Consider the following 13797-nt stretch of genomic DNA (forward strand, 5'->3'; position numbering starts at 1 on the left):
GAGTCTCCATTTTTTCAGGATCTGGGGCTGGGTGAGGGCTTATTTTTTTGTACACCGAGCTGATGTTTTTATTGGTACCATTTTGGGGTAGATACGATGTTTTGATTACTCGATATTGCATTTTATGAGAGTGTTGCGGCAACCAAAAACACGTAATTCTTGTGTTTTGATTTTTTTTTCTCCTTACGCCGTTTACCGATCAAATTAATTATTTTTATACTTTGATAGATCAGGCATTTCTGAATGCGGTGATACCAAATATTTGTATTTTTTTTTAATTGTCTTATTTTGAATGGGGCATAAGTAGGGTGATTTTAACTTTTGTATTTTTTTTTTTTGCTTTTTTCCTCCACTTTTTACATGCTTTAATAGTTTCCTTAGGTGAACTGAAGCTGCGATCAGCCCTGCTATGTGTAGCAAAAATGCTCATCTTCTATTAGCGCCAGTCACGGGGCGGCGCTCATAGCAGTTCGGCAATGACGTCCACAGGGGTCTCCTGTAGACCCTGCATTGTCATGCCAACCTATTTGCACCCCGCGTTCATGTGACAGCGGCAACGATGGGCGGAGCCAATGAATTGCATCCGGTTTGCGCAAGTTCAAGGCCGCTATTGTGCGATTTCTCCTGAGTACGCCATGTGTGGGGGGAACACTACTATTTGGGCACATGGCAGGGCTCGGAAGGGAAGCTGCACTGTTTGAGTTTTTGAATTAAAAAAAATGACTTTAATTGAAAGCTGATGTCATGTCGCATTTGGAGAGCCCCTGATATTCCTAAAGAGTGGAAACCTGCAACAAGTGACCCCATTTTGGAAACTAGACCCCTCGAGGATTGTATTTAGATGTGTGGTGAGCATCTTGAGCTGTGAAAATGAAAAAATAAAATTATCCCTCAAAAATGTTGTTTTGTCCCAAAGTTTTCATTTTCATAAGGATAACGGGGCAACATGGACCATACAATTTGTACAATGTTATTGGTGTTCAGATTTTGCAGGAACGGTTTGACTGTGCCATGTCGCATTAGCAGAGCCCCTGAGGAGGCAGAACAGCAGAAACCCCCCATAAGCAATGTCATTTTCCAAACTACGCTTCTCAATTAATTTATCTAGGGGTGTAGTGAATATGTTGACATCACTTGTGTCTCAGAAAAATGTATACAATTGGGAGTAAAGAATTAACGTATATTTTTAGCGCTAAAATGTTGTTTTAGCCCCAAATTTTTAATTTTTATAAAGGCTAATAGGAAAAAATGAACCTATCAGTTTGTTGTGCAATTTCTCCTGAGTGCGCCAATGCCCTACATGTCCGGGAACTACTTTTGAGGCACAGTACAAAGCTCAGAAGAGAATGAGCAGCATAGTGTAGTGCAGATTTTACTGTTATGGTTCGTTGGTGCCATGACCCACTGGGAGAGTGGACTTTGAGAGGCCTTTATATTGGAAACTCTCCAAAAGTGATATCATTTTAAAAAGAGCGCCACTCAAATACTTTAAAACTGTTTTCTGGAAATGTTTTAACCCTTCAGTTGCTACACAGAAATTAATGCAAAGTGAAATGAAAAAATTAAAATTACCTCTAAAATCTCACTTCTGCAAGAGGTAACACCAAAAGGTGGACCCAACCATTTGTTACCCACTTTCTCTTGAGTGCGGCGATACCCCACATGTAGTCTAAAGGTTGTTTTGACAAACGGCAGGGCTTGAAGAAGAAGAAGCAATATTTGAATTTTCAAATACAAATTTCACTGAAAAAGATGGCAGGCACCATGTCACATTTGCAGTGCCCCTATGGTGGCTAAACAGCAGAAGCCCCCCACAACTGACCCCATTTTGGAAACTACACCCCTCAAATATTTTATCCAGCATTATAGTGAGCAAGTACGACATACAATTTGATAACATTAGGCCATCATATTGAAAAAGTTCATTTTTTTTCACAAAAGTCTTGATTTAGACCCAAATTTCTCACTTTTGCAAGAGGTAACACCAAAAAGTGAACCCCACTTTATGAGAAAAATACTTGCTGTTGCCGGCCGGTAGATCTCGGCGGGCTCACTACTCATGCGCTTGCCATTTTGGGTGTCAGGGGTCGGAGCAGGAGGAATCGGAGAATGGCAGAGGTCCCGGGGGGGTTTGATGGGGACATCACTTGTCTCTCCTCTGACATGTGCAGCAGATTTAAATGCAAGCCCTCCTAGGATTGATGAAAATCTCTAAAAAGATCTTCAGAAGATGTTGAGGGCATCAGATAAATAATGCCCCGCTCTTTCATGTATATTTACAAAAATTTGGCATTAGTTCTGCATTGCAGCAAAATTCACAATTTAGATGTCAATGTGAATTTTATGCAATGGTGTTTTTTTCCTCGGTGCCCATATTGTCTTGGAGAGTTCATACTATATGTGAGACATGCTTTTCCACACCTGGCACACAGTGATCTGATCTCCTGAACTTGCTGAAACAAAGAGTATAGCATATCAGCTTTACCTGCCATGTGTTCTTCTTAGCCGGAAACTGTTCATGCAAATTTCATACTTTGCTGGCTGTCTTTGTTTGCTCTGATCCATGGCAACAAGTGCCAAGTAAAATAAAGCATTCATCAAAGCTACGGTCAGTATTCAGCTCTGTATACCTTTAGTTACTAAGTAGCTTTTATAGCTTCATGTCAAGTATTCTATTTAATCCTGCTTTGGAGACAGTGAGCGGTCACTTCTGATAAGCCAAGAAGCTGTGTGGTGCACTGGTATGTAAAATAAACCATACGATTTTCCTAAATATAAAGGAGTTACATTGCAAATTCATTGGATTTGTTTTTTTAAGCTTGAAAAAAATGGCTTTGGCAAGCGGGCATTGGGTACAAAGCAACGTTGTTGGAGATGCACCAAGACCACGGTATGTTTAATGACTTATTTCTAATATTTATTTTATAAAAATGTAAATTGTGAAAAGAGATAAAGATAGGGTAGAATAGATACATTAGAGCCTTCCTATGGGTGCTCACAATCTACTTTACATCTTATTATTCTGCAATTATTATTCTTTTCAAAGCACTGCTAAAATTGGTTGCACCAAGTTTGCAATTAACTTGCAGATTGCTGGGGGTCTCACTTCGAGATTCCCCCCTTGTTCCTGAGCAGACAACCATGCAATGTCCGATGAGATAGCCCAGTGCTTTGTTATCACAGATGATTCAGTCATAGCTTTTTTCCTTCTGTTTTTATTCACCACCATTCTCTAAGGACATTTAATTGAAACAAATTCATGATTCGGGCTCACCAAGCAATGAATCGTTAAAGGCACAACTCATCAATATTGATATTGGTCACAGGGGTCTTATCACCCAGCTCCAGTTCCTTTACTCTAGTGGTCCGGTCTCTTTTCATATAACCATGCCTTGCGATGCTTTTTCTATACCTTTACTAACACTGACTTGTATATACAATGGTATAGCATATTAAAGTCATTCTGTCCTTCACTGAACACAGCACCTTGGGTTCATTTCCTTATCTTAAAGGGTTTTTCACATTTTCATAAACGGACATTGTCTGATTGTGTTTTTAAAAACAAGCACTTTTGTCATTTACTGCTTGTTAAAATTTGCAGCCATTCTAGGGATAGTAACACCTTTTTCTTCTGTTTCAAGTCATTGCCTAGGAGATCGACCACTGCTGTTGTCTAACATGTAAGCACTGCACTGAAGCTGGGCAGGATTGAGAAATAATGGCGCATTCAAACAATCCTGGTAGGCTTTGAAAAAGTGCTTACCAGCTCTACAGAATAGGGCTTCTAAGCACTACACATGTTCTGCTGTCTAGCAGCGGTGGTCAGTCTCCAAGGCAACAAGCTGTAAACAAAAGAAAATTGTTAATATCTCAAGAATGGCTGCAAAATGTAAAAAGCATTAAATAGCGAAGTTGCTTATTTTCAAAAGCACTATCCAACATTTATCAATACATGGATAACCATTTAGCCCCTTCACCCCAAAGGCTGTTTTCACCTTACTGACCAGGCCCATTTTTACAATTCTGACCAGCGTCAATTTATGGGGTAACATTTCTGGAACGCTGCAACATATCCCACTGATTCAGAGAGTGTTTTTTATGACACGTTGTACTTCATGTTAGTGGTAAATTTAGGTCAACATGATTTTCGTTTTTATGAAAATATATCGAAAATTTGACAAAAATGGGAAAATTTAGCAATTTTTAAACTTTGAATTTTTATTCCCTTAAACTATATAGTTATACCACTCAAAATCTATATATATAAGATGCATCGTGATTACTCGCTAATCCTGCCCCCTGCACAATAGCTCCGCCCCCACCACATCACCACACTCAATCCCGCCCCCACCACATTACCACACACAATCCCGCCCCCCAACACATCACCACACACAATCCTGCCCCCCACCACATCACCACACACAATCCTGCCCCCCACCACATCACCACACATAATCCCGCCCCCCCACCCCATTACTTCACATAATCCCGCCCCCTACCACATCACCACACATAATCCCGCCCCCCCACCACATTACCACACATAATCCCGCCCCCACCACATTACCACAGATAATCCCATCCCCACCACATTACCACACATAATCCCGCCCCCCCCACCACATTACCACACAATCCCGCCCCCCAACACATCACCACACAATCCCGCGCCCCTATCATGATGTGTACTTTTGCCCTGTCCTGTATTTGAATAATATGCCATTTGATGTATGTAACTGTTCTCTGGTTTCTATTAGCTGTAATTTATGTATTTCTTGTGCTGGGAGTTCACCTGTAACAATATGTCTCTTTCCCCAACAATTGCATTCCTGGACTCTAATGTAATTATGATAGTAACCCGTCTCCTTTCCACAAGAATTGTGTACCTGGACCTTAATTTAATTCAGGCTTGTGCCAACAGCTAGGGGAATTTCCCCATTGTTTTCGTAAACAGAAGATAACTCCAAATACACAAACTTCTAGACACACCGGAGCCTACCATTCTAGAAGCTTCTGATGAACCCTCCTCCCCTACACACACATGGCCTGACCCCAGGAGTACAGACAAGAGACCCATGTGTGATCTAGCCAGTTGTGTGTTGGATACTGGAAGAGAAGGAACCGAAGCTGTCTGAGGAAGCAATCGGCATCCGTGTGATTGTGGTGGATCTGTTGGACTTGTGGAAGGACGTTTCGTTTATCGGGTGCGGGATAACTGGAAAGCACCTCCAGATCTGTTTCTTTACTTGGTCTTATTGTGGACTTCTCGTTGACTTGAAGGACATTATGGATTATTTGATGTTGTATGCTCCTTGCGTTAATCTCGTTGGATCGTCCCTCAGCCTGTTGTCCCTTCTTGCTCTGCCGTACACCCCGTCACAGCCCCCACCCCATTACCACACATAATCCCGCTGCCACCACATCACCACACATAATCCTGCCCCCCACCACATTACCACACACAATCCCGCCCCCCACCACATCACCACACACAATCCCGCCCCCCAACACATCACCACACATAATCCCGCCCCCCTACCACATTACTTTACATAATCCCACCCCCCAACACATCACCACACATAATAACGCCCCCCCAATGCATCACCACACATAATCCCGCCCACCACATCACCACACATAATCCCGCCCCCACCACATCACCACACATAATCCCGCCCTCCACCACATCACCACACATAATCCCGCCCCCCACCACATTACTACACATAATCCCACCCCCACCACATTACCACAGATAATCCCGCCCCCCACCACATTGCCACACATAATCCCGCCCCCAACCACAATAGCACAGATAATCCCACCCCCCACAACATTACCACAGATAATAACGCCCCCCACCACATTACGACACATAATCCTGCCCCCCACCACATTACCACAGATAATCCCGCCCCCCACATTACCACACGAGGCTCCGTCCCCACACATTACCACACGAGGCTCCGTCCCCACACATTACCACACGAGGCTCCATCCCCACACATTACCACACGAGGCTCCATCCCCACACATTACCACATGAGGCTCCGTCCCCCCACATTACCACACAAGGCTCCATTCCCACACATTACCACACGAGGCTCCGTCCCCACACATTACCACATGAGGCTCCGTCCCCCCACATTACCACACGAGGCTCCGTTAATTTACCACCTGTGTAAGCGCTATTGAATGTTGTCATTATGTACTTTAGTTTAATCACCAGCAGCGTTAATTAGATAGTAATGAGCGTGCCGAGCGTTAGCTGGCTGGAAACACCTAGTAGATAATAAATAGCATTTACCGTATATACTCGAGTATAAGCCGAGATTTTCAGCCCATTTTTTGGGGCTGAAAGCCCCCCTCTTGGCTTATACTCGAGTCATACCCTGGGGTCGGCAGGGGAGGGGGAGCGGGGGCTGTCTAATTATACTCACCTGCTCCTGGCGCGGTCCTTGCAGGTCCCTGGCTCCCGGCGCCGGCAGCTTCTTTCTGTACTGAGCAGTAACGATGATCGCTCAGTAGAGGAAGAAGCTGCGGCGCCGGGAGCCAGGGACCTGCAAGGACCGCGCCAGGAGCAGGTGAGTATAATGGGGAGGGGGAGCGCTGCGTTGCGCGATATTCACCTGCTCCTTGTTCCGGGCGCCACTCCATCTTCAGCGTCTTCTGCAGTGACGCTCAGGTCAGAGGGCGCGGTGACATGGTTAGTGCATGCCCTCTGCCTGAACATCAGTGCAGAAGATGCTGAAGATGGAGCGGCGCCAGAACGAAGTCAGGTGAATATTGAAAGTGCCAGGGGCCTGAGCGACGAGAGGTGAGTATGTGATTTTTTTTATCGCAGCAACAGCAAATGGGGCAAGTGTCTGTATGGAGCATCATATGGGGCCATAACATTTGCACAGCACTATATGGGGCAAGTGTCTGTATGGAGCATCTTATGGGGACATAACATTTGTGCAGCACTATATGGGGCAAATGTCTGTATGGGGCCATAATCAACCTTTGTGCAGCACTATATGGGGCATGTGTCTGTATGGAGCATCTTATGGGGCCATAACGTTTCTGCAGCACTGTATGGGGCAAATATCTTTATGGAGCATCTTATGGGGCTATAATTAACGTTTGTGCAGCATTATATGGGGCAAATGTCTGTATGGAGCATCTTATGGGGCCATAATCAAGGTTTGTGCAGCACTATATGGGGCAAATATCTTTATGGAGCATCTTATGGGGCCATAATCAACATTTGTGCAGCATTATATTAGGCAAATGTGTCTATGGAGCATCTTATGGGGCCATTATTAACCTTTATGCAGGATTATATGGGGCATATTTTAATATGGAGCATCTTATGGGGCGATCATAAACTTTATGGAGCATTATATGGGGCTCCTAATTCAATATGGATATTCAAAAACACTTAACCTACTGATGTCTCAATTAATTTTACTTTTATTGGTATCTATTTTTACTTTTGACATTTACCAGTAGCTGCCGCATTTCCCACCCTAGGCTTATACTCGAGTCATTAAGTTTTCCCATTTTTTTGTGACAAAATTAGGGGGGTCGGCTTATACTCGGGTCGGCTTATACTCGAGTATATACGGTACTACATGTCTACTTTACATCACCATTGTTTTTTAAACAAAATTTTTTTCGAAGTTAGAAGAGTCTAATGTTGATCAGCAATTTCTCAATTTGTTGTTGCTTTAGCCCTAGTTTTTAATTTTCCAAAGGGGTAATAGGAGAAAATGAACTGTGTTCAGAAGGGAAGAGGTGCCATATTGCAGCTCAGATTTTGCTGGAATGGTTTGAGAGTGCCATGTCACATTAGCAGAGCCCCTGAGGTGCCAGAACAGTGGGGCATCACGTCTCAATGAATTCATCTAGAGGTGCAGTGATCATATTGACGCCACGGGTGTGTCACAGAATTTTATACCATTGGGCAGTGAATAAAAAATAACTACATTTTCACCACAGAAATTTTGTTTTAGCCCCAGCTTTTACATTTTCGCATGAGGAAATGAGTAAAAATAGCACCAAAATTTGTCACGCAATTTCTGCTGAACAATGCAATACCCCATTGCTTTCTGGTTTCTAGTTTTTTGAGAGGCAGAATGAACAAAAAACAGCAATTCAGAATTTTTTTGTGCTTTTTTTTTTAATGCCGTTAACCATGTTGTAAAAGTGATAAGGCAGCTTTAGGGTATGTTTCCATGGTCAGGAATGACTCAGTATTTGCCCAGGATTTGACCCAGGTAAAATCTTCACCAAATCTGCATCTGAGGTCAGTGGCAGGTCACATGCATTTTTTATGCGTTTTTGATGCGTTTTTTCATTAGGAATTGTGTGTGTTTTTGTAAGCTAAATAAAGATATACAAAAAAAAAGAATAGTGATGTAATTTCCTTGTCCAACCTCTTCTTTTAAGTACTCCATTGAAGAATACACACACACACAGATAGATAGATACATCTATAGATAGATAATAGATAGATATAGCTATAGATAGCTATATCTATCTATTATCTATAGATCTATCGTATCTATTATCTATCTATCTATAGATCTATCTATCGTATCTATTGATATTTCTATCTATTATCTATCTATTATCTATCTACCATCTATCATTAGATGATAGATATATCGATAGATAGATAATAGATGTGGTAGATAGATACGATAGATAGATATAATAGACTAGATGGTGGCCCGATTCTAACGCATCGGGTATTCTAGAATATGTATGTATAAAGCAGCCACATACTATATAGCACGTGGTCCGTTACCGCCGGTCTTAACCCTATGTGAGCGGTGACTGGAGGGGAGTATGCGGGCGCCGGGCAGTGACTGCAGGGAGTAAGGAGCGGCCATTTTTTTCCAGACTGTGCCCGTCGCTGATTGGTCGTGGATGTTTTCCGCGAACAATCAGCGACTTGGATTCCATGACAGACAGAGGCCGCGACCAATGAATATCCGTGACAGACAGAAAGACAGACAGAAGTGACCCTTAGACAATTATATAGTAGATGATTGATAGATAATAGGTACAACCCCTGGCAAAAATTATGGAATCACCGGCCTTGGAGGATGTTCATTCAGTTGTTAATTTTGTAGAAAAAAAGCAGACCACAGACATGGCACAAAACTAAAGACAATTCAAATGGCAACTTTCTGGCTTTAAGAAACACTAAAAGAAATCAAGAACAAAACATGTGATAGTCAGTAATGGTTACTTTTTTTAACCAAGCATAGGGAAAAATTATGGAGTCACTCAATTCTGAGGAAAAAATTATGGAATCGTAAAAAAGAAACAAACAGAAAAACACTCCAACACATCACTAGTATTTTGTTGCACCACCTCTGGCTTTTATAACAGCTTGCAGTCTCTGAGGCATGGACTTAATGAGTGTCATACAGTATTAGTCATCAATGTGGCTCCAACTGTCTCTGATTGCTGTTGCCAGATCAGCTTTGCAGGTTGGAGCCTTGTCATGGACCATTTTCTTCAACTTCCACCAAAGATTTTCAATTGGATTGAGATCCGGACTATTTGCAGGCCATGATATTGACCTTGTGTGTCTTTCTTCAAAGAATGTTTTCACAGTTTTTGTTCTCTGTCAGGATGCATTATCATCTTGAAAAATGATTTCATCATCCCCAAACATCCTTTCAATTGATGGGATAAGAAAAGTGTCCAAATATCAACATAAATTTGTGCATTTATTGAAGAAGTAATGACAGCCATCTCCCCAGTGCCTTTACCTGACATGCAGTCCCATATCATCAATGACTGTGGAAATTTGCATGTTCTCTTCAGGCAGTCATCTTTATAAATCTCATTGGAACGGCACCAAACAAAAGTTCCAGCATCATCACCTTGCCCAATGCAGATTAGTGATTCATCACTTAATATGACTTTCATCCAGTCATCAACAGTCCACGATTGCTTTTCCTTAGCCCATTGTAACCTTGTTTTTTTCTGCTTAGGTGTTAATGATGGTTTCTGTTTAGCTTTTCTGTATGTAAACCCCATTTCCTTTATGTGGTTTCTTACAGTTCGGTCACAGACGTTGACTCCAGTTTCCACCCATTCGTTCCTCATTTGTTTTGACATATTGCTTTAAGTTTCCGGTCTTGACGCTTTGATATTTTCCTTGGTCTACCAGTATGTTTGACTTTAACAACATTCCTATGTTGTTTGTTTTTGGTCCAGATTTTAGTCACTACTGTGAACAACCAACATCTTTTGAAACTTTGCGTGATGATTTACCCTCTTTTAAGAGTTTGATAATCCTCTCCTTTTTTCAATTGACATCTTTCCTGTTGGAGCCATGATTCATGTCAGTCCACTTGGTGAAACAGCTCTCCAAGGTGTGATTACTCCTTTTTAGATGCAGACTAACGAGCAGATCTAATGTGATGCAGGTGTTATTTTTGGGTATGAAAACTTGCAGGGTGATTCCATAATTTTTTCCTCAGAATTGAGTGATTCCATAATTTTTCCCCTATGCTTGGTTAAAAAAAAGTAACCATTACTGACTACCACATTTTTTGTTCTTGATTTCTTTTAGTGTTTCTTAAAGCCAGAAAGTTGCCATTTGAAATGACTTTAGTTTTGTGCCATGTCTTTGATCTGCTTTTTTTTTTTTTATAAATTCGTTTATTAACTATGAAATAAAGTAATACAATATACACATTTGTATTCGTTATTGTGCACATAAAACAGAGCATACGTTGTTTGTATAAAGTAGGGTGTTTACCCTTATCAATATCCAGAATGAGATTTATAACGATTGTGTATATCAAATCATTTACATCACATGAACCATATAGATAGAAACATGGAACTAAAAATATACAAAGTTCCTAAACTACAACTAAAACTATATCTATAGTAACTACTACTATTCTGCCATTTTAACACTATACTTTATATTTTTCTCCGTGCGATGTCCCCAGAACAAAAGCCAAATCCCTTGTATTGATACTCAATCATTATGAATTTATAGAGTAAGGTGAGAGGAGTTCCTTCTATCCCAGATTTTACCAAATTTACCCGGACATCCTCTATTTTGATACAATATGCGTTCATATGGGATAACTGAGTTCACCAGCTCAATCCAGGTTCCAAGGGAAGGACACGATCCCCCCATCCACCATAATGCCAATACCTTCTGTGCCATAAAGAGCGTTTCCGGTAGAAAAATCCCGACATAATGATCCCAGGCCTCCTCATCCCATACCCCAAACAGACAAACTAGCAGTTCAAGAGGAACAGGAGTAGACAATAGGGATGTTAATAATGATGCCTCCTCTTTCCAATATTGAAGGATGACGAGGCACCTCCATATCATGTGAATAAAATCTGCATCTGGCTTGTGGCATTGTAAACATTCTGATGATTGAAATCGACCCATCCTAAAAAGTCGTATCGGAGTCAAATATGATTGATAGATTATGTATAACTGGGTCATCCTGTTATTAATCGATGGGGACACCCTGAGAGGGGATTCTAGAATTTCTTCCCATTCCTCTTCTTGTACATCAAGGATGAGTCCCTCCCATTTTCCCCTAACAGATCTTAAAGCAGACCCAGTTCCCGCTGATAGCATATAGGTATACAAAGAGGAGATAAGGCCCTGACGACCTTGCGAATTAAGAATTCCTATCAGGGGTAACGACGAGATGGTTTGATCTGCGCCCGTATTTCTCATGTACGACGGAAATGCTGATCTCAGTTGTAAGTAACAAAAAAATTGAGATATCAGGATGCCGTGTTTAGCCTGCAGCTGTTCAAAAGACATGAAAATCCCCCGGTCATACAGATCACCCACAGAGGAGACATCATGGAAGATCCAAAAATCAGTGGACGAGTGATTTAACAGCACCGGAAAGTAATTGTTTTTCCAAAAAGGCATTTCAGCTATAATAATTTTAAATCCAACAACTTTTCTAATTTGTCTCCAAATTGACCGCGCCAGTCGAAGCAGAGGTAATAAACGAGGGACAGCAATTTTTTCTGATTCCAGGAAGCTCAACGGACATTCGGTTCGAGCAGAGTGAAGTAAATGATGTTCAGAATTAGGGAGATAGTTATTAGGCATCCATTTACTTATTGCTTTAGCCTGTCCGGCCAGATAATACAGAAAGAAATCGGTAGTGCCGCTCCACCCCCTGTTTAGGTCTCTGTAGAGCAGATAGCTTAAGTTTGGGCCTACTTTTCCCCTATATAAAAGAGGTAATTTGGGAATTTAAATTTGTATAAAATGATTTAGGTATTATTACTGCACTATGTTGAAGACAATAGCTGAGCTTAGGGAGTAATATCATTTTAATCAAAGGGAATCTGTCACCTGAATTTGGAGGGAACAATTTTCAGCCATAGGGGCGGGGTTTTCGGGTGTTTGATTCACCCTTTCCTTACCCACTGGTTGCAGTATTGGATTAAAGTTCATAGTCAGTCCTCCGTAGTACATGCCTGCACAAGGCAATATTGCCTTGTGCAGGCGTGTACTATGGAGGACAGAGAATGAACTTCAATCCAATATTGCAGCCAGCATGCAGCCAGCGGGTAATAAAAGGGTGAATCAAACACCCGAAAACCCCGCCCCTATGGCTGAAAATTGTTCTTTCCAAATTCAGGTGACAGTGTCCCTTTAAATTAATGTGGACTGCAACGGATAGCAGGAGTTTGCTCCAAGATGTAAATTTAAGTTTAACTAGTTCCAGTAATGGATAAACATTGAGTTGTAAATCCAAATCACTATATCGAGACATGTAGACACTAAAATACTTAAAGTTAGAAGCAATAGATAACGAGGAAAGAGTATCAAGATTGGACGTTGGGGTATGAGAGAGAGGTAATAAAGCAGACTTGTCCTAATTTATATATAGGCCCGAGAATTTACTAAATTTATCTATAGTGGCAATCACCCGTGGCAGGGTTTCCTCTACCCTGTCCATGAATATTACCATGTCATCGGCATATAAAACAATGGTATCCACACGACCCGCTATATCTATACCCTGAATATCAGGGGAAGATCTTATACGTATTGCCAATGCCTCTATCGCAAGGGCAAAAAGAGCTGGAGAAAGGGGGCATCCCTGATGGGTCCCTCTATATCATGAAAAGGGTTCGGATATGAGATTATTTACAATTATACGGGCTCTAGGTTTCATGTATAGTATATTAACCCATGTTAAGAATTTATCCCCAAAACCATATCTTTGCAAACATGCCGACAGAAAGGACTCAAGAGAGTCAAAAGCCTTAGCCGCATCCAGCGATGCTAATGCCCAGTCATTGTCTTAAATTAAAGAACTATACTGAATTATCGACTGGACTCATCTGATGTTAATAGAAGTTCTCTTACCAGGCAGAAAGCCAGTTTGATCTGGATGAACAAGATCCAATATAATTGAATTCAGTCTGATGGCCAAAATTTTAGTAAAAATTTTATAGTCTACATTTACTAACGATATGGGGCGATAAGATCCGCATTCTAAAGGGTCTTTTCCCTCCTTTCTAAGTATGATAATATTTGCCTCATAAAAGGTGTCTGGCATACATCCACCCCCCCATATACCCCAAAATACCTTCAGTAAGAGTGGTGCTAATATATCCCAATATTTTTTATATAACTCAATTGGAAACCCATCCGGCCCAGGAGCCTTCCCAGAGGCCATGTCCGCTATAGCATACTCTATCTCCGCCAAAGTGAACTCAGCATCCATAAAGAACCGCTGGGTAGGATTTAATGTGGGAAATGTTATGTCTGAT

At 41.5% G+C, this 13797-nt stretch overlaps 1 protein-coding gene across 2 annotated transcripts in view; it reads left to right on the plus strand.

Annotated features, from left to right (window-relative positions):
- The first annotated feature begins 2592 nt into the window (after window positions 1–2592).
- Window positions 2593–13797, plus strand: part of LOC138674246 (uncharacterized) — a 205363-nt gene continuing 194158 nt past the window's right edge. The window contains exons 1-2 of one of the 2 annotated variants that reach the window (XM_069762139.1): window positions 2593–2741; window positions 2819–2890. In XM_069762139.1, coding sequence (XP_069618240.1) covers window positions 2829–2890 — 62 coding nt within the window. In that variant the 5' untranslated portion in view covers window positions 2593–2741; window positions 2819–2828. The remainder of the gene's footprint in view (window positions 2742–2818; window positions 2891–13797) is intronic. The other variant, XM_069762141.1, reaches the window with a different exon arrangement.

Source organism: Ranitomeya imitator, chromosome 1 (genome assembly GCF_032444005.1).
Source record: "Ranitomeya imitator isolate aRanImi1 chromosome 1, aRanImi1.pri, whole genome shotgun sequence".
Taxonomy (NCBI): domain Eukaryota; kingdom Metazoa; phylum Chordata; class Amphibia; order Anura; family Dendrobatidae; genus Ranitomeya; species Ranitomeya imitator.